At 36.9% G+C, this 22,537-nt stretch overlaps 1 protein-coding gene across 1 annotated transcript in view; it reads right to left on the bottom strand.

The window, feature by feature from the left end:
* ASCC3 (activating signal cointegrator 1 complex subunit 3) overlaps nt 1-22,537 on the bottom strand; it is a 339,817-nt gene that overhangs the window by 17,125 nt on the left and 300,155 nt on the right. Inside the window, exon 37 of the mRNA XM_040239121.1 lies at nt 14,144-14,368. Within this exon, the coding sequence (XP_040095055.1) occupies nt 14,144-14,368 (225 nt within the window). The remainder of the gene's footprint in view (nt 1-14,143; nt 14,369-22,537) is intronic.

Here is a 22,537-nt window from a genome sequence, read left to right as displayed (position 1 = left end):
TCTCATCCCCATAATCAAAAAGAACTAGAGTTTAGAAGATGGACACTCTCTGGAAGAAAATTTTCTAGGCTGTAAGCATCGTGAAGTCAAGGACATGCTTTCTGACTTGAATACACCTCATGTCTTCAAAACTTATTTTGAATCGATTTCAAGAATTCCTCAAGCTTATCAAGCTTGGTCTTGCCATTTAAAATAAATACAACCACATTTCACAGAGATGTAAACTATTCCTGCAAAGGATGGATTTATCCAAATCTACAGATATTTTTCTTCTTTTTCTGCTACTATAGATTATACTTAAAAATCCAAGTTTGACAATAGATCTGCGTTTTGTATCAAATAAAGTACATTTCATTCAATTATTCTGAAAAGTGGCAATGAGTTATATAAACTCAAACTGTATACACAGCACACACATAAAGTGTGATGAAAATATTTGTACAGTGGTGTGTTGGCTATACAACACTTTTAAAAATAGCTCACAACACCAATTATGAGGCAGACATTAGTACTGTCTCCTGAAGCTCACATCAGTCCAGTGACTGTAACCACACTGATGAAAAGTGAGAAGACTTGGTTTTCTAATTTTATATCTGTGCTCATCACACTATATTTCACAGCCTCTGAATGACATACCCTGAAGACATACCCTGTCTTATTTTAAGAAGGATTTAAAGTGGTTTACATCTATCCTTTCTCTTGTACTTAACAGAAAAATGCAGAGTCCAGATTTTATTATGCAGATTCCAAATTATTATGCATTTAACTGACAATTGTCTCAGAACATTTGTCAACGGGAGTTCTGAAAACCTAACATCTAAAAATAAATTTTAATCCACCATTTGGTTATTAGTTTAGTCAGTTCAGTCATGTCTGACTCTTTGCGACCCCATGGACTGCAGCACGTCAGGCTTCCCTGTCCATTACCAACTCCTGGAGCCTACTCAAACTCATATTCATTGCATCAGTGATGCCATCCAACCATCTCATTCTCTGTCGTCCCCTTCTTTCCCCACCTTTGATATTTCCCAGCATGAGGGTCTTTTCCAATGAGTTGGTTCTTTGCATTAGGTGGCCAAAGTACTGGAGTTTCAGCTTCAGCATCAGTCCTTCTAATGAATATTCAGGACTGACTTCCTTTAGGATGGACTGGTTGGATCTCCTTGCAGTCCAAGGGACTCTCAAGAGTCTTCTCCAACACCACAGTTTAAAAGCATCAACTCTTCGGTGCTCAGCTTTTTTTGTAGTCCAACTCTCACATCCATACAAGACTACTGGAAAAACCATAGCTCCGACCAGACAGACCTTCGTTGGCAAAGTAATATCTTTGCTTTTTAATATGCTGTCTAGGTTGGTCATAGCTTTTCTTCCAAGGAGCAAGTGTCTTTTAATTTCATGCCTGTAGTCACCATCTACAGTGATTTTGGAGCCCCCCAAAATAAAGTCTCTCACTGTTTCCATTGTTTCTCCATTTATTTGCCATGAAGTGATGGGACTGGATGCCATGTTCTTAGTTTTCTGAATGTTGAATTTTAAGCCAGCTTTTTCACTCTCCTCTTTCACTTTCATCAAGAGGCTCTTTAGTTCTTTTTCGCTTTCTGCCATAAGGGTGGTGTCATCTGCATATCTGAGGTTATTGATATTTCTCCCGGCAATCTTGATTCCACCTTGTGCCTCCTCCAGCCCAGCATTTCACATGATGTACTCTGCATATAAGTTAAATAAGCAGGGTGACAATATACAGCCTTGACGTACTTCTTTCCCTATTTGGAACCAGTCTGTTGTTCCATGTCCAGTTCTAACTGTTGCTTCTTGACCTGCATACAGACTTCTCAGGAAGCAGGTCAGGTGGTCTGGTATTCCCATCTCTTTAGGAATCTTTCAGTTTGTTGTGATGCACACAGTCAAAGGCTTTGGCATATTCAATAAAGCAAAAGTAGATGTTTTTCTGGAACTGGATACGTAACCATTAAAGATCTTTTGAAATATGCCTGAATTCTGGATTTAAATAATCCAACGGTAAAGCTAAAACTCTGAGTATTGTAACTGAATTAAGTCAACTTCATTGCAAGGAAACAGAATCACTCACCTCACCAAAAGGAAAAACTATCATTTACTGTACACCAAGAGTTAACAGGCGCATAAAAAGATGTAGCTCTATGATCCAGCATTAAAAACTTTCTAAACTTCAGTTTGCAGAGTCTGTGACTTCAGTCCTCGGTGTGTCAGCTGTGGCTGTGGGTTGTGCATATGGAGTACAATGAGACAGTTCAGCCTCTCTACTCCCTCTCAGCATTCTGACGACCTACAACCTCTATTCTTCCTTCCTTTCACCTTTCTCCTCTTCAAGGACATTTTCTCCTTTTCCTCAAGTCTCTCCGCCATATTTAGTGACGGTGTAGGGTAAAACCACATGAAAACAAGGTCATGACAAAGTTCAAATGGCTAGAAAATGTTGCTATGTTTAAATTAAATGACATAAACATAATACATGGTCAGAGTTGAAGAAAAAGACGCATTCAGTCCAGAATGAGAAGATAACATTTTCATTGTTTTACAGGAACCAAGTTGTTATCTATGGAATATCAAGAAAATGCAAACTACTATGGAAAGATCATCAAAAGCAATGAAAGTCTGAGAAACTCACAGCCGAGAGGAGACTAAGGAGACATGACAACTAAATATAATGAGGTGTCCTGAATGGAATCCTAGAACAAGACAAGGACATTAAGGAAACTAAAGAATTCTGAAGAAGCATGGACTTTAGTTAATAATAATATATTAATAAAGGTGCATCGTGACAAATATTCATTGTGACATAAGGTTGACATAAGGTGTTAACTACAGAGGAAAATTGACTGTGCGGTATCCAGGAAACATCTGTATTGTCTTTGTAACTTTTCTTCAAGTCTAAAACTATTCTAAAATGCTAAATTTATTAAAAAAAAAAAGCACTATGGTAATTCAGCCTAGGCAGCCTGTTAAAACATTAGTTGTTAGACATCTGCTAGAAAATGCACTATTTAGTTCAAGAGCTCCCAGAAGTTTTACAATGATGGGAAAACCTGAAAAAAAGCTTTCTAGACAGAAAGGCACACTCCTTTAAAGGTTCAGGTCACTTGTAAGTAATGATACAATATTTTGTCAATAATTAAAATGCTATAAGTACATGTACAAGAATCTTTTTCAATAGCAACAGTTGTTCACAGTAACTTTCTCCTGAACTTTTACCCCCAGAAGGTTAGCATTCAGGAAGCTCAGCTGCTGTCTAACAAACTTAATTAATCAAAAAGTCATTTCCGAGCTGTAACTATGAGTAAAAGCGCTTCAAGTGCGCTAGCAAGCCTACAAGTTAATCAAAATGCTAATGCAGTACAAATTAAAGTTGTGATTAACATTTCACAGTAGCTGCTTAAGTGAATTGATCACACAAATGGGTTAAGCATTACTCATTTCCTACAGCCTCAACCGGGAAAAGGGTTGTTATGTGGGTATGAGAAGAAGAGCTGGGGGTAGAAGGATCCTTCATAATAGCATCCTAGCGTCAATAAACCAGCACCAAATTGTCATACAAAAGCTTACAGGTAGAGTCACCCAGGGGGAAATAGCCTTCCAAATTACATTATAGTCCTTGAAGGGAGATTGTCTGTAAATCCACAAGAGTAAGTGAAGGTGTTTTCCACCTCAAAATCCACACGTTTGTGTTAGTTTTGGAAATGCTAAACGCATTAGTTCTGTGTTGCATCTGCAGTGGGGAACGGTGCTTTGTTTTAGGTGGTGTGGCTTCCCTGGTGGCTCCGATGGTAAAGAGTCTGCCTGCCATGCAGGAGAGATCCAGATTCGATCCCTGGGTCAGAAAGATTCCCTGGAGGAGGAAATGGCAACCCACTCCACTATTCTTGCCTGGAGAATTCCACGGGCAGAGGAGCCTGGCAGGCTATAGTCCAGGGGGTCACAAAGAGTCAGACACCATTGAGCGACTCACACTTTCACTTCGGGTGTTCTATTGTTGAATGTGACTCTGATACAGGGTAAAATAAGCACTAGCTGGATGATGATTCTGCATCACAGCACAGTGTGGATCTTTGCATTTGAAAGAATAACCACTCAGGATTAAGTTCATTTAGAATTATTTGTTTTGAAATAGACATCCACTAATAAAACCTCATCAGGCCTTCTGTGGCAAGATATGAGCTCCTGGCAGTCTTGCCAGGAAAGCAGCCTGAATTAGACTTCCCCGTCTCTATGAATTTGATAAGGTCACATGAATGTTGACAACATACAGACATTTGTTGGTAGACAATTCAGACTTGGCAGATAATTTGAAAAACATTGTGAGAATCTGCACACAAGAAATCTCCCTTTTCAATCCTCTCCTAAGAAAGAACTAGAGAGGAAAAAGTAAAATATTTATTCATTATATTCACCCATGATATATTGAGATCTGTTATGTGCCAAGAATTATGCCCAAGTCACCTTAACAGTCAGTGACATTATAAATAGTTATTGATAAGGTTCCAGCATATTTTGGATATGATACAAAATCCTCCAAATGTACACTTATAGTATTAATATTCCTTGAAACATACCCATAAAAGTATAAAAGATATACTTAATAGTGTAATTTTCATTTTAGGATCCTTCAAAGACTTGAGTTGCAGAAATTAACTCTTTATATATTATTAAATATGTATAATCCAATTTTGGAAGTCTAAAAATTATTTACTGATCATTACCCATCTTTTTCTCAAAATGATTTAAAGAAGCTTTCTGAAGTCTACCGTGCTATACTGTCCACTTAAAGATAAGCTTTTCATTTGATCTAATCATCATCATAAGCATTTAAAAATGTGAAAGGAAGGATTCTATTACGAATATACAGGAGAGTTAACCTATGATTTGCTACATCAAAGTATTTCTTACAAGTTCTGGATTAATGATTTGATGCAGTACTTCTTTGGTTAAGCTCGGTAACACTGGACTATTCACCGCTAACTATATTTGACTCTGATTCTAGAACTTGTTCATTTAGTTGACACAGACATTCAATACATTCACAGCCCACTGAGCCTGTGCTGAGTGCATCCATAGGTAAATACGCTTCAAAGGTTACATTAGCCTTGCTTCATGGCAGTTTTATCTCCTGGTATCATCAAATAGTCTAGCTTTCTAATCTACTACAAATGGGGATCATTTGTTAATGGGAATATAGACCCAGCTACAGTTCTAATATCTCTCACTCAGTTAAAATATTCAGGTCAATAAAAATATTTATATCATTGTATCTTCTTTTGCTTCCCTTATCCTATTCTTTTCTGTTCTGACTCTAATGATGTATACATTCATATCTTAAGTTTACCAATTAAAATAGATTGAAGATGCAATCTGTTTTCAGAATAGCTATGGGTTATAAAAATGTGATACTAGTTATTTGAAATTTAATACACATTATCAGATATTGTTACAGAGGTCGACTTACTGTTCTGAAGTTTGGACTAAATAACAACCCTACTAATAAACTTTCAGGGATTCAGTTTCACAAATTTAAGGTTTTCTGAAAGAAGTAAAGCATACCAATTCACACATTTACCCCCTTTTTTCTGTTTATGTAACTTATTAAAGTATATAGCATATGAGTTACATGTTATATCATGTGAAGGAGAAGAAAGGCTGGAAACTTACCTGTTCAAAAAAGCCTGGGCATTAAAGAAAAAGATGTAAAATGACAGCTCCTATGTTAAAGTTAGATGCAAGAATTTATAAAACAATGGAAACACTCATCAGAACATAGCTGCCTAAATGTTTTCTTTCAGGCACTGAATCACCTAGTAATAAATCATTTTCAAAGCCAGTCTCCTGGTTTACTTTTTGCCAACTTCCATTAGTACAATGGAACATGATGAGTTCAATCTATATAAACATGTGCCTTGTTATACAGAGTACAGAACTTTATACTCTCCTCCAACAGTAAAGAGGAGATGTCCGTTACCTCTGAAGGGAACTGGTAGTTCTGTATCTTGGGGCAAGGAATCTCTGAGATTGCCTGTTGCTTCTAGACATTTGAACTTTTTCAAAAAGGACCAGGTGCGTGGACAAAAGCTGCCTCCCGGGGAGAGGTAGTTACGCTGAGAGAAGCCAAGAAGCTAATCTAAGCAGAGAAAGCAAACCTTAAAGAAGAGAGGAACATGAAATGTTTGCATATGTGTTATAATAGTCAGTCTAAGCACAGTCATTTAATAGTGTGTATCACTTTATTAATATTATAGGAGTATCTTTATTATGGCATTCCCTTTTCTTCTTGTGGTTGTATCAGCAACCTGATCTTTCCCTCACTGCTTCCAATTATTGTAATTTTTGGTGGAGAACCTGAGGAATCAAATGGCTAATTTATTGGGCAACCAAGAAAAATATAAAAACTTTGGGAAGGATCATAAGCTGTTGAAACAAAAAATGTATCAACTGGCAAACAGCATATCAATTGGACATTTCAGATAATATAACAAAGCAATTACAAACATCAGTCATATTAACAAGTCCCTCTTAGAAACTGGTTAAAGTAATTATAGGCCAACTGTTGAAAGGGAACTAAAGTAATTAAAGGGAGGAGATTTGAGTATACTCTGAAAAGAAAGGATTAATTAAAAAATATTATTCATCTTCTAGTGGGAATTCTTGGTCTAAAAAGAAAAGTAGAAATTCCTGTGATATTCTCACATCTAAAATAAATCCAGACTAGACCAAGAGTACAATTCTTAGATCCATCTTCATAGGACAAAGGGAATCCAATAAGATAAAGTTTTATTATATAGATAACCTATGCTGAAAACTGTCTTTTTCTAATATAATCTTGGGAAGGATATTTAGTCTTAATCTGTAAAATGAAGATAATATTGTACTATTTCATTGGACTATTACAGCAAATAAGTCTATGCAATCAAAGTAGAACAGAGCCTGCCACAAAGAAAATTCTCAACAAGCATTCACCAGCAACACTATTAATGACAGCCTGCCTTAGGGACCATCATTAAATAGCAATTTTTTGGTGTGGGAGTGCAGGGATGATATGCAGTTCTTCAAATATTCTGGTTGAATTTAGTATTTAACACATTAATTCCAATTTCAATTTGGAAGTATAGGTTTTCAGAGATCTTTCTAATCAATCTACACTGTCATATTTCTGCTTGTGTGTGTGCTCGTTTCATGAGATGTATCTTGCAGTGGTTAAGAGTATCATTGCTAAAGTGAGTGAAAGTCGCTCAGTCATGTCCAACTCTTTGCGACTCCATGCCAGAATACTGGAGTGGGTAGTCTTTCCTTTTTCCAGGGGATCTTCCCAACCCAGGGATGGAACCCAGGTCTCCCGCATTGCAGGCAGATTCTTTACCAGCTGAGCCACAAGGGGAGCCCAAGAATACTGGGGTGGGTCGCCTATCCCTTCTCCAGCAGATCTTCTCGACCCAGGAAGCAAACCGGGGTATCCCGCATTGCAGGTGGATTCTTTACCAACTGAGCTATCAGGGAAGCCCATTATTGCTAAAGTCCTTTAAAATAAATCTTAAAATGCACACAGATATTTTGATCTATTAAACTTAAGCTGCAGGGTAGATAGCATTGGCTGAAGGGTAAATTTGGCCTCTCTTTATCTGAAAACAACTTTTCCACATTAACCCAGCAAACTGACAGCACAATTACACTCTGAATCACACATTTTGGTCCTCAGCTCACTTAGCTCCTCGAGCCAGGCTTTCCCTTTTTCCCTTAAACATCTGAAAGTGTCCAATTACTGGTAAGTTTTGCTATAAATACTATACAAGAGGTAGTGGGAGTGGTCAAGATAAATCATGTACTTTGATACTATCTGGCTCAGTATTGTATTTAAGTACCTTTCATTGAAATGAAGATGATTTTAATGTAAAGACTTATGGCACTTCTTAGAAAAGATCACGGCTATTAGAGCAGGATTTAAAGTCCTGGTATCTTCATTTGGTTTCAGCATGGACTGCCGCAACAGATTACCTTTTAGCTAAATTATTTAACTTATTTGAAAAGCAGTTTATTTTTTCCCTTGATAAAACAAAAAACAAACAAAATACAGTGTGGCGTTAATAAAGACACCTGAAGCTTTTCAACAGTTCTGACTTGGTCATCAAATTTGAAAAATTTAGGCAAGTTGCTTTAATTTTTGATACTTTATTTTCCTATAAAAGCTAACATTAAGTTTTTCCTGGGTATATGTGGCACACAAAGTATGTCCCATCATTTACTACATTTTATAAATATATTTTAGAGTTAATGTAATCAAGGTGAGGATCTCAAAGACCACTGGCAAGAGTAATTTTACAATTGCTCAATTTATAAACTAGCATATTTTAAGCAGGCTTAAAAATTGAGATATGTACATAAAGTTTTACTCATTTTTGTTGGGTAGGATGAAAATGGAAATGCTACTAAGAGTAAAATATTAAAAGGAACCATGACAAAAACACCTTAAACCCACAAATGACCTTGATACCTAATTTCAAATGGGTACAAGAAGCAAAGGCAGGCTGTATTGTGAGAGCAAACATGTCTACAACAACTATGTTTTTCTTTGTAACAGATTCCCCAGGACAAGCGTAATCAAGACTACAGTTTTCATAACTGAAATGATAGCTCATGTAAAAGGTATATTTCTATAAATTGAAGAGAATAACAGAATTTAGTGTTAATTGACTATGAAAAAGCAAGGAAGTAAAAGTACTACTAAGAATGAGGAGACTAAGACAGACTTAGTTCCTTGAGTCCTCAAATCATTGTTCATTTTATAAATATTAACTAATGTCCCACTCTTGTAAGATTTTATTTTTTATTCAAACAGCAGGGGTTCCGTGACTTGCCTAAGGCCTTTATACCAAAACAGGAGCAGAGCTGAATTTATAGTAAGATGGTGGTACTAAGTCCTATACTCAGAACACAAGGTCATGCTGATGTCCCATGAGGGCAGTATAATTTTCATGCAGCCAGCAGGGCTTCAGGTTGGAAAACTGCCTGAACCAATGCTTTCCAGGCCAATGGTATGAATGTAGCAAATGAGAACCATAGTGTACAATAATGAAAACTGTCACTCTGTCATGGAAAATTATCATGTCATGACTTACCCTCAAATTTTCCATTAGCAACCCTAATATTTCCTCCTCCTGGCTTGTTTACTTTTATCATAATCTTACAAAAAAAACTGTAGGAAAGAGAGGATTTAGGATATGAAGCTTGCCATTTCTTTACAATTAAGTTTCTTTTTAGATGGCTTCTAAAAAGCCAAATCTACATTTATAAACATAACTAAGTGTAAGTGAAAGTCGCTCAGTCATGTCGGACTCTTTGTGACCCCATGGACTATACAGTCCTTGGAATTCTCTAGGCCAGAATACTGGAGTGGGTAGCCTTTCCCTTTTCCGGGGGATCTTCCCAAACCCAGGGATCAAACCCAGGTCTCCCACACTGTGGGCAGATTCTTTACCAGCTGAGCCACAAGGAAAGCCCATAAACGTAACTAATGCTTGTAATTTATACTAATGGAAAATTGCACATACAATGCCCAACAATAGGAATTAGTTAAACAAACTGTGACCTTCTTATGAAAAAATATAATGTGGCCATTAGAAATTATACTTGAGAAGAATACTTGACGTTGTAAACTATTAAGTTAAAAAGGTTAGAAAATAACATAATAAAAATTTGCAAAGGAAGAGAGAGAGTAAACGCACAAAGAAAAAGAGCCTCTGAGCCTCCAAAGACAAAAAAAAACTATACACAGCTATTTACTCTAGCCAGTAAACTTGTTTTTTGGCAGGAGTAAGGGTTAGTCATTCTAAAGCTATATCAGAAGTAGGCTAGGATGGAGGAATTAAGTAAACAAATTTTGATTAGTGACAGCCAAGTTTCTCATGGGTAGAGAAAAGAATTACAATTTTTAAAAAGGGAAAGACTAAAATGAACTCTTGGTATTAAACTGGAATTGGAGGTATTGGAATGAACTCATGGTTTTATGAATACAAATGTTTTCCACATATCCAAACATGTACACACACACAAGTAGATAAACAGATACCGAAGTCTGTGCATATACATACTTACATTTCCTAGCTTTTCCCACTGAGGGGGCTTAGAGGGAATGACACCCAGGTAGCAATGAAGTCAATGAGCATCTCTAAAACCACTCTCTAACTACTTGTGAGCCTGTACTTATATAAATAGATAAACTAAATAAATAAATGGAGGAGAATGGAAATTCTGGGACTGATAGAAAAAGATCACAGTAGTAATAACTGTTTCAGGAGAACGCCTCCAATGACTGATGAAAATAATGTAGGAAGATCTGATGAGCAACAGGATAACTGCATAATCTCAAAGTTTCTTACCACAACGTATTAAGTTACAAAACGAGAAAAAAGTAGTTTTACAGTGGAGAAGCCTGGCAGATGCTACCTCAAGTGTACAAGTCAACATCTCTGGTAAGAACACATCCATGTCACAAGCCTCCTGATATGATATACCAAGAGGACAAAACATCACTTCTGTGGTATTCTTAACCAGTAGTATGTAACTTCAATGTGATTACGAGGAAATATCAGGCAAGCCCAAACTGAGGGACAGCTCTGTAAGACACCTGGCCAGTGCCCCTCACACGTGCTAATGTCCCGAACGTCAAGGAGACTGAAGGGGACGTGACAGCTAAGTGCTCTGTGGGATCCTGGACTGGATCCTGGAACAGAGAAAGGTATTAGTGGGATAAAATCCAAATGGACAGAGTTGGAATGAGGTCTGTAGATTAGTTAACAGGATCAGCACTGAGGCAAGATGCTAACATTAGGGGAAGACCAGTGCAAGACACGTGGGAATTTTATCGTACTATGTTTTACAAACTTTTAATGTCTGAAGTTACTTCAAAATGGAAAAAAATTAAAAAACATTTTTTTGAATTAAAAAATTTTTAATTCATCAACAAAAAAGAGTCTCATATTCATAGGGGTGAAGATATAACTACCATGAATGACTTTAAATTTAATATATTGCTTTTCCAAATTTTCTACAGTGACATGTATTACTTTTATAATTAAGACCTATTTCTCTTTAGATGTTGTTTAGATGGAGCAAAAAATTTTTAAGAAATATACAAGAAACAGTATATAAGAATATTTAAGTAGAGGTGAAAAGTACCTGACTGAATCTTTTCCTTAGAGTAAATTTAGAAACAGACTCCTTGCAAAATCACTAATTTCTATTATTTATAGCTTTTGAATCATTATTGACTGAGTGATGAAAAAGAAACTATGAATGAGTTGATACATATTATAGCTTTTATATATGATGTAAATACGAGCACCTGTAAGTATACCTGTAAGTACAAAATTTAATTTCCCCTGTAATGTCTCTCCAACCCTTCCTGACGCTGAGTTCATTAACAGGTCAGCCTTCGAGGAGGAGAAAAAATGGCTACAGGAAACACAAATGAGTATCTGAGGCCACAGCTAAAACTTTAGGAACTTTAACCTTCATTGATAAAGTGGGACTAATAAAGAGTGGCAAATCATCTTCCTAGAGAGATAAACCATATGTTAGCTACAAAAAAGGGTTAAAAAAATTTACTTGTGTATTATAGCCTTATAGCCCTTCTAATTCCTGATAGTTTGTGAATATTATATGAAACAGCTCTATTCTTTTAAATAATAAAATTAAGTTTTTTTCTCCCAATAATAAAATTGTTAGAAGTTCATTTGAAAACATTCAAACATTTTAGAAGAGCATAGAAAATAAATTAAAAATTACCCCAAATGATGTGACAGAGATGGCTACTGTTAATCTTTTGGTAGATACTATTCTGGATCTTCTGTCATTAGATATATATATTCATAAATTTTTGTAGATATTCTAGACAGATACAGAATTAATAAGAGGAACTGTAATATTTTGCAGTGTTCTATAACCTGAAAGATGCCTAGGTTATCTGTTAAGTCTTTAATTTTGTAAATGGCTATACATAAATCTAGGACTTCCCTGGTGGCTCAGATGGTAAAGTGTCTGCCTACAATGCGGGAAACCCTGGTTTGATCCCTGGGTTGGGAAGATCCTCTGGAGAAAGAAATGGCAAGAAGGAAATTCTTGCCTGGAAAATCTCATGGATGGAGGAGTGTGGTAGGCTACAGTCCATCGGGTCACAAAGAGTCAGACACAACTGAGCGACTTCACTCTCTCATACATAAATCTTCAGATTCATTTACTCTACCTTTAAAAACACCATGTCAAAGTCCAAGTGTTACTTGCTCAGTTATGTCTCGACTCTTTGCAATCTCATGGACTGACTTTAGCCCACCAGGCTTCTCTTTCCATGGAATTCTCCAGGCAAGAATCCTGGAGTGGGTAGCTGTTCCCTTCTCCAGGGGATCTTCTGGACTCAGGGAGAGAACCCAGTTCTCCCCCATTGTAGGCAGATTCTTAACCATCTGATGAATCACTAGGATAGCCCCAAGAATACTGGAGTGGGTTGCCATTCCCTTCTCCAGGGGATCTCCCCAACCCAGGGATCAAACCTAATTTTCCCGCATTTCAGGCAGGCAGATTCTTTACCATCTGAGCCACCAGAGAAGTCCTAAAAACACCATAAGTCCCTTGAAAACCTTAAAACTTGTTTTCGCTATAGAAATGTCCCAAAAGGCATAAAGTAGAAAATCAAAGTCTCTTATAAGCTCAATCCTTCAAGTGTGCTTCTCTTACCCTGCTCCTCTCACAGTTATCTCCCAGGAAATGGCAACTGCAGCTTTCTAGTGGCTCTGGAGAAAAGCTCTGGAATCATCTTTGGCTTCACGCTTTGCCTAAAAACCCTTGTTCAATTCATTAACAGATTCTCCTTAAAAAATATACAGGATCCAACTACTTTTCACCAGTCTTACCCACACCAACTTGGTCCAGCCACCATCATTTCTTGCCTAGCCTTATAGCTTTCAAGCTATAAAGTTCATAGATAACAATTTCAGATTCTGCATGGCAACTAACTAAGTAATATCACATGTCAAGGTTTTGTACAGTATCAGAGAATATCTACACTTTTCTGAAAAGGCTATACAAATACTCTTTATTCTTTAAATAACGTATCTGTCTGAGGCTGGATTTCCTCCAGATACTTCAATTAAAATATCATATTGTAACAGACTGCTTGTAAAAGATGATAAATGAATTGAGTTGACTTCTAGTGAGATATGAAAGATATTTGCAAAAATGTAAAACACCATTACACTTGTTTTCAAAATAGTTATTTCTTATGAAACATCATTAACATATAATGGGTTTATAACTGTTATTTTCAAATGAAGCAATATTTGAGAATTTCTGTTTGAATTAATATGGCAAATATTCATAGATATCTATACAACCACCATAACCATTAGTGAACCACTGCTCTACAGCTTCTCTCTCATTCAGAGTAAAACCAAAATCCCTACCATGGTTTACAAACTCCCTACATGACCTGACCCCATTTTCTCTATAGTCTCCATTCCCACCCTCTCTGATCTCATTTCAAACCACTCCTTTTCAACTTTTTTCCAATGGCCTCCTTCATTTTTCTTGAAGATACTCAGCAAGTTCCTACATGAATTGGGGCACTAGGTCTTCTAGGTGCTTAGAATCTATTCTAAACAGACAGCCCATGGCTCACCCCCTTCCCTTTCTTTCTTAAATGACTTCATAGGCAAAATGGCACCCTCCATCTTTCTCCATATTTCCTTTATTATACTTTATTACTATTTTAACAGAGCAGTGATTGCCACTTGACTTATATTTTTAATTGTCTGTCTTTTACTTCTCCAGTGAAAGCCCATTACAGCAGGGTCTCTTCTGTCCTGTTCACTGCTGTATGCTCAGAACCTAGAAAAATACCTGGTACTCAGTTTACCTTCAATAAATTTCGATGGAATGGATGGCTGAAACTGTCACCTTATTGCATTTACATTTTCTTTTCCTTCAAAAATTCTTGATTTGATTCACTAGGTTTTTCTCAATAATGCTACAATAAAAGTGTTTAAACACAAGTATATTTTCTTCTACAACAGCAGAAAAGAATCCAGAAAGAACAGGAGAAAATGTAGATAATTAGAAATGACTTTCATACCTGGCATACTCGGAGAGCTTGGTCCAACACTGTCTTGGTATCAGTGTCATAATCTGGGCAGGGCAGCATGGTTCGGCTGAGGTGTGCCTGCAGGAGGAGATGTGCTTTGGTGTGAGGGCTGTCAAATGAATGAGGATTCGACTCCAAGGGAAGACATTTTGCCAGTTCACTATTCATATGATCTTCATTGTGTCTTACTGGCAAATCAGTATATTCTTCTGCATCCTGAAAAAACATACAAATTCACATAGATACATATATTAATGTACTGGATCAAAAGTATAACAGCACCTGTACTTAGCTTTAACTACTAATATTTAAAACATACTTTAGAAAAACCTTTAAGATAATCATATCCCTTAAAATTCTGCTTTGCTCAATACTACTAATAATATCCAGGCTTCCTTAGTAGCTCAGACAGTAAAGCATCTGACTGCTATGCAGGAGACCTAGGTTCGATCCCTGAGTTGGTAAGATCCCCTGGAGAAGGAAATGGCAACCCACTCCAGTATCCTTGCCTGGAAAACCCCATAGACAGAAGAGCCTGGCAGGCTGTAGAGTCCATGGGGTCACAAAGAGTTGGACATGACTGAGTGACTAACACACACATATTAAGCAAAAGCTAGTAATTTATAATATATCTGAAATTCATGTATGATCTTATTTATACAGTCAACAAAAGTAATACAGATTGTAGTGAGCATCAAACACCATGCTTGACAGTGGGCCCACGGCAGTAAATCAGCAACTGAGAGTTCATCAGGAAAAAACAAGTTCTACAAAGTGGAAATGAATGCTATGATATGGTAAGTACAGAGTATTAAAGGGATAGTCAGTCTGGGGACTTAGGATGAGTGGAAGAAATAGGCAGGGCTGGGAGAAAGGTGGCTGAGGATAGGACTGGTGAGGTAAGAAAATGGTAAAGATCAGGATCGTTAACTTAAGACTTACTATGATAAATTAGATTAAAATAAAATTGTTCATACTTGGCGGTTTCCAGTTCCACATGCAAGGAGCATAGAAGCCACCACTCCGTCATAACAAGTAAAAAGCTGAACAGGCTGACATTTTGCTATAAGCAGAAACTAACACAACACTGTATATCAATTATACATCAATTAAAAAAAAAAGAGCAGAAGAGATTGAAAAAACCAACAACATATGGTCTTGGATCCATATGAGAAGGGAGGACACAGGACAAACTGCTGTCCCCAAGGCTGGAAAATGCAGGGAGTCATGGCTAAGAGGAGCAGAGACTCATAAGCAGAAATGTCACAGGAATAAGTGAAGGTAAGAAACCCTGAACTGTAACTGATGAATTATGGGAGATTCAGTGTGGGCAACTCCAAGAGCTGAAAGCTCCATGGGGACTAAGTTGTAGGGGCCTCACAATACGATGAGATTTACCTTCAGGAGCCCAACCAGATTCCTATAGTCAATACCAGAGAAAAATCCCCTTGGACTTCTGGCAAGGGGAGGGGAAAAGAACCATTCTGAAATATGCCAGAGCACTCTGTCCTTCTTAGCAAGGCCAGCTCTCAGGAGAACTAGTTAACTGGAGCCTAACCCGCTGGGATATTATCAGAACCTATCTGACCTGGATAAGGGAAATACCTAACTGTAACCAGTTCCAGCTTTGCACATGGAAGAATGGAATATCCCACTCTAGCCCAAGCTAGCCATCTTATCCCACCAAAGGTGGGAGGGTAGAAAAAAACTGAGAAACAGATGTGAAATTCACAGTTTAGAGTCACTATAGACATGGGGCCTGATCACTGGACCAGAGGATATTCCCCCTACACCTCTGTGCCCCACCTCACTGCATTACAAAAGGCCTATTTACTGCAGCTCTTTTTACCCAATACACTATGTCCAGCTATCAAGAAAAAAGGTATATCAAAAGGCTAAAAACACAGTTTGAAGAAACAGAGCCATCATCAGAACCAGACATGGCAGGGACGTTAGAATTATCAGAGCAGGAATTTAAAACAACTATGATTTATAATGCTTTATATGCTAAGAGCTCTGACAGGTAAAACAGACAGCATGTAAAAACAGATGAGGGCTTCCCTGGTCAAGAGCCCATCTGCAATGCAGGAGATGTGGGTTTGATCCCTGGGTCAGGAAGATCTCCTGGAGAAGGAAACCCACTCAAGTATTCGCGCTTTGGAAATCCCATGGACAGAGAAGCCTGGCAGGCTACAGTCCATGGGGTTGCAAAGAGCTGGATGTGACTAAGCACACAAGAATAGATGAACAATAGAAGTGGAGAGATGGAAATCCTAGAAAAGAGCCAAAGAGAAATGCTAAAGACAAAAACACTAACAGAAATGAAGAATGCTTTCGGTGAATTTATTGATAGACTGGACGTGGCTGAGGAAAGAATTTTTGAGCTAGAGGATATAACAATCATATCTCTAAAAACTGAAAAGCAAAGAGAACAAAGACTGAAAGAGACACAAGGTGATATCCAAGGACTGTGGGACAATGACAAAAGATGTAACATATATATAATGGGAACATCAGAAGGAGAAAAGAGAAAGTAAGAGAACAAACAGCTGAAACAATGACTGAAAATCCTTCCCCCTCCCCATTAATGTCAGACACCAATCCACAGGCAAAAAAATCATGTTAACTATACAGGAACAAAGGTAAATGTTACTTCTGAATTACTCACCTCAGAAACCATGCAAGCAAGAAGAGAGTGGCATGAAATATTTAAAGTGTTGAGAAAAAAAATTCCACCAATCTAGAGGTTCTATACCCTGTGAAATTATCCCTCAAAAGGGATGGAGAAATATAACTTTCTCAGACAAATAAATACTGAATTAATTTATTGGCAACAGACTGGTAGAATGGCCTTGCAAGTAATATAAGTTCTCTGCCGAGGAAGAAAATAATATAGGTTCAAAATTTGGTACTGTATAAAGAAAAGAAGAACACTGAAGAAGGAATAAGTGAAGGCAAAAATAAAAAACTTTCATTTTTCTTATTAACTGATCTAACAGACAATACTTAGTTCAAAATAATAACAATGTATTCAATCATGTATGCTTATGCATATGTCTTATGCTTATGTATATGATTTGTATATAAGTGACATGAACAATAGCAATGAAACAAGAAATGGAAGGAATTATGACTATTTTGTTATTATACTTATGTTACCCGCTAGTGTATACTGCTACTTGAAAGTGGAATTCAATTATTTGGAAAAGTACATTGTAAACTCAAGGGTAACCACTAAAAAAAGTGCCCCTACCACTATATATATAAAACTGATATGCTAAGAGAGTAGAAAATGAAATCATATAAAATGCTCAAAAAAGACAACAAAAGACAAAACAGGAACATAGGACAAGGGCAACAAATAGAAAACAGTAATAAATATTTGTTGAATATCCACCTTATGAGGGACACAGACATTATTCAGCCACATAAATGCAACTGTGATATGATTATAAATTCCATGAAGAAAAAAATATGTAAAAGGGCATGAGAATTTAGCAAAGAAATCTGACCAAGTTAGGACGGTCATAAAGGTTTCTTGAAGGAAAAGGCAGATAGGCTGGTACTGAAGATGAGCAGATGGTACCTAGATGAAGAGAGACGTGAATAGTGTTCCTGGAACCAGGACATTTAACAGAAATATTACAATAATCATGACATTTTCTCATGAATTACGTCTCTTGTCTTACTGTGTTTTGTAAGTCAAAAATATCACAGCTGCTTTACACTATTTTGAACGTTGTCTTCACCAGTTTGTGCTGCTTTATGTAAGAAGTGTATACTGACATGTAGCAGTTAATAATGTTTTGCCTCTATGAGTCATCTTGGATTTCTTTTTATACGTCATTTCAACTCTTTCCTATTCTCTCTGAAGTCATCTGCCAAAGAAGGACCAGTTATACATGGCAGGGCTATTATTTTTGATTTCAGGTGAATTTCAGGGGTGATACATTGTCACCTCATGACTGACATATCTCAACCTAGTATCTGGGCTCCATTCAAATCCCCATCAAAGCCTGTCCATCTCAGCCTTGCCAAATGGCTTAAGGAAAATGCAACAGCAGATAAGGAAGAAGATGGTTCAGAAATCTAAAACATGACCTTTTATTTCAAAAAAATGAAGTGATGTCAGTGAAAACAATTTATATAAATAATTATTTTCAGTGCAGAATAAAATACTGCTATTCAGAGAAGAGGACTGAAGAAAATTGGATGTGTTGGAAAGTTTCCTGAAAGAGATAGTGTTCGTTCGAGGCTTAGAATAATTTGAAGAAGAGGAGAGAGGGAGAGAGATTCCTTGCGTTCCAGGCGCAGAAAATAATACGCGCAGATCCATAAAAACAGATAAGGAGTGGTCTGAGGTTTGAGCCCCAGGGATGAGGAGAATGATGATGCTATTAATAACAGAGAGGCTGGGAACACTCAGTGAGCAGGAGCTTTCTGTTAAGCGTGCAAAATACACTTAAAGAAAGGACTACAATCCAGATAGTTGCGTGGAGGTGGAAGGAGAAGAAATCAGCTTTAAATCTGTTTCACAATTTAAAATTTATTTATGTTTAGATTTCTTTATACTGTTCAAAAAATATAACCACCTCTGATTCATTGGGATCACTGACTCAATGGACATGAGTTTCAGCAAGCTCTGGGAGATGGTGAAGGACAGGGAAGCCTGGCATGCTGCAGTCCATGGGGTCACAAAGTGTCAGACATGACTGAGCGGCTGAACAACAACAACTGATCTTTTACCAAAAGAAAATTGAATAACTATTTTAATACTGACAACTGTATTGGTTCTCCAGGTTTCAGATATGTAGGAAACAGGTTTAGACTTATAAATTACATGAAAAGTTAAATTAAAATCAAATTATATGGAAAGTAAGGATTTGGCTAAAAGCACTAATTAGTAGTATTACCTAAGTAATCTACTTCCCTCTGTACAATCCTGTTCACATTTTATTATATACGTTACACACTCCTCTTTCCCACAGTGTGTGTGTGAGAGAGAGGGAGAGAGACACACAGAGAGAAACAGATAGATTAGGTATCAATTGACTGATTAGCAGGCAACAATATAAACTAGGCATTTCCCAGTCTTAGTTCGCGAATACTTCTGAGAGTGCGACATATGATTCTAGTACCCAAAGACGCACATTTTTTCATAAAGCTTGACTTCCAAATGCAAGCAACTACTTCGTTTGGTGCTAAAGAAACAATGATCTGCTCTAATACTAGAGGGAAAACCAGTGGTGTCAAAGTCAATGAGAACTGGCGTATCTGAACAAGACTGACTACTCAAAATTATGCTTATTTTACTTTTAGGGTTATTTTCAGGTAACTTTTATCATTAGTGCCTCTTAATGTATTTGCTTACTTTAGAATCTAAAGTGTATGTAAGATGTGACTCCACTGTTCTCCAAATCATGCCAATTCTGCTTGAATTACCCCCGATTTATTGCTTTAATCCCCTGCTTCACCAGGACTATGAATGTGCTCACTGCCAGCAGTATCAGTATCAGATGAGTCTGCTAACAGCTGAGTACATTTTAGGTTGGAAAAAATGCTCTGCAGTGGAGAGATCTTTCTAGGTTGATTAGGGGAGCAATCAAATCTTTAATGTAGATTACTCAGTGATCTTACTGAAAAATTTAATTCAGTGATGGATTTTCTTGGTGCATAAAAGCAATCGAAGAGTACCTTTGTTAATTAAGCCAAGGGGTCCTTAATTTCTTTGCAAAATCTATATACTTTAATAATAAAAATGAAAAATACTTTAATAAACACAATGCACAATGTCTTAGTCATTTGTTTACCAAATATTTAGCATATATTATTGCTGTGTACCAAATGGTGGAAAAAAAAAAAGACATGATTGATCCCCTACTCTTATTAAGCTTCACAGTCAAATGGGGGAGCTAAACCTTAATCAAAATTGACCATGAATAAATGTAAAATGACAACTGGACAAGTAAGGAAGGGGTACAAATAATAACCGTAGGTCAGAGGGAATGCATCTTTCAGGAGGTTATGACTGAGCTGAAAGACAGTAAAAAGAAAATTTTTTTAAGGTAAAAAAGGGAAAGTGATAGGATAAGGCTCAAACTTGACTTCAAAAAGAGGGACACAGTCTCTTACTACAGGAAAACACTTAAGAATACATGCATGGATTTGAGTATTTGATATGATTCTTTTGATACCAGGGCTTCCCTAGTAGCTCAGTGGTAAACTGCCTGCCAATGCAGGAGACGCAGGTTTGACGCAGGTTCCCGGGGTTGCGAAGATCCCCTGGAGGAGGGAACGGCAACTCAGTCCAGTATTCTTGCTTGGGAAATCCCATGGTCAAAGAAGTTTGGTGGGCTACAGTCCACAGGGTTGCAAAAAATGTTGGACACGACTTTGTGGCTGTGGGCTTCCCTGGTTCCTCAGCTAGTGATCAATCTGTCTGCATTACAGGAGAACCTGGTTCAATTCCTAGGTCGGAAAGATCCACTGGAGAAGGGATAGGTTACCCACTCCAGTATTTTTGGGCTTCCCTGATAGCTCAGACAGTAAAGAATCTGCTTGCAATGCGGGAGATCTGGATTCGATCCCTGGGTTGGGAAGATCCCCTGGAGAAAGGAACATGCTATCCACTCCAGTATTCTGGCCTGGAGAATTCCATGGATAGAGGAGCATGGCAGGCTACATGGGATTGCAAAGAGTCAGAGATGACTGAGTGACTTTCACTTCACTTCACTTTGATTAGTAATGTCGTTTTCATTATTAAATTTTACAAAGACACTGTGAGATCTTCAAAGAGGTGACATTTGATTTATGTTTAAAAATATCAAATCAATAATAGTTTCTGTAATTAAAAATTATCCATAATTAAATGAAGTCTCATCAAAAGCTATTACTTCCTTTGAGGGTCCCTCCTTTTCTGTTTCCACTGTTTGAATTGAAGGGGAATCCAAAGAATGTAGCAAGTAATTCATCCCCTAAGAAATGTTACAGATCATGAGGGTGGTATGCACGGTGTGAGGTGGCAGAGAGAACACTGGGTCTGGGAACTGATGTAACAGGTGGATTTTCAGCTCTGCCATTTATAAGTTATGTGACCTTCTGAGAATAACTGAACCTAAGTCCCAAATTCCTTATCTTAAGTTGGGACTTGGTGTGAAGATTCAATGTGATAGTGTTTATGAAACCACTTAAAAACTGTTAAGAGTCTGTATAAATGTCAGGCATTATTACTATAATAATCCCCATACCTCATACTATAGAGAATGTTAACTGAGGCTTAAGATTCAATTATTTGAATTTTGTTCTACAGTTTTCAGTTATAAACCTTTGTTTACAATTATATAAAAATACTTCCCTATCTAAACTGACATTTAATTAACTCACTTTAAAAATATCATGATTCTTAAATATTTTTCAAAGAAATAGGTTATTATTATTTTTTTAACTGATGCTTTACTAGTAGGGGCACACTCATTTTATCCAAGTAATCATACAATTTTTATGTAACTGTGTTACAGAAAATATCGATTCTTTGAAAGACAATATTGTCAGTACAAGACAGCCAAATTAAAGATAAAATATTCAGAAATTATATCCTCTTGAACTACAGGTTTGATACTGGAGGTTTTAGTCTCCAATCTCCACCTTGGTTTCTTTTAAATTGCATTAATTAAATGTTCACAAAAGCATATCAGTGTGTGTTAAGGAAAGATGCTCTTTTCAATCTTCTTCAGTGAACTAAGTCAAAATACAATGAAGAGACAGGGAAGAGAGAGAACCATTTATATGACACACTTGCTGCAACTTTTCTGAAGAAAAAGTGTTATGGATAGTTACAGTACTCTGAAATCCTACAGTATTTTCTACTTAAAACTTAAATGCTATGGCCCACAAGAATGAAACAAAAATACTGATTTTTAGATCAATTAGAATAAATAAAAACATTATTAGCATTTTGAATTTAATTTTTTGTGGTTCATTTAAAATAAAGACATGGCGGAAGACACTGCTGTTTAACCCTCAATTGTTCCACCAGACCCTTCTGTGAAAACCATGATTATTTATTCCTGGCATTTCAGTTCACAATTTTTCTGAGTTCTTAAGAATATGGTGTGTTTGCTTCACCACTTTACTTAGCTCTCACTTCCTTCAAGTATTTTATTCTGTGTGTTTCAGGATACTTACAAAGGAGATTTTTTATTTAGATTGATTAGGAAAGCAGCAGACCCAGGATCTACAGAGAGAGTTAGTAAAATAATAAAATCCCTGCTTAAAAACAAATGGGCAAACAAAACCCCTTTCTAGCCTCTTCTTCCACAGTAAGATACTCTATTTATCTCCAAATTGCTCCTCTAATTCTAAACAACTTGTCCAGTTAATTTCCTG

Source organism: Oryx dammah, unplaced genomic scaffold (genome assembly GCF_014754425.2).
Source record: "Oryx dammah isolate SB20612 unplaced genomic scaffold, SCBI_Odam_1.1 HiC_scaffold_4, whole genome shotgun sequence".
Classification (NCBI taxonomy): domain Eukaryota; kingdom Metazoa; phylum Chordata; class Mammalia; order Artiodactyla; family Bovidae; genus Oryx; species Oryx dammah.
Note: the sequence above shows the minus strand (reverse complement) of the source record. Positions and strands in the feature narration are given on the sequence as shown.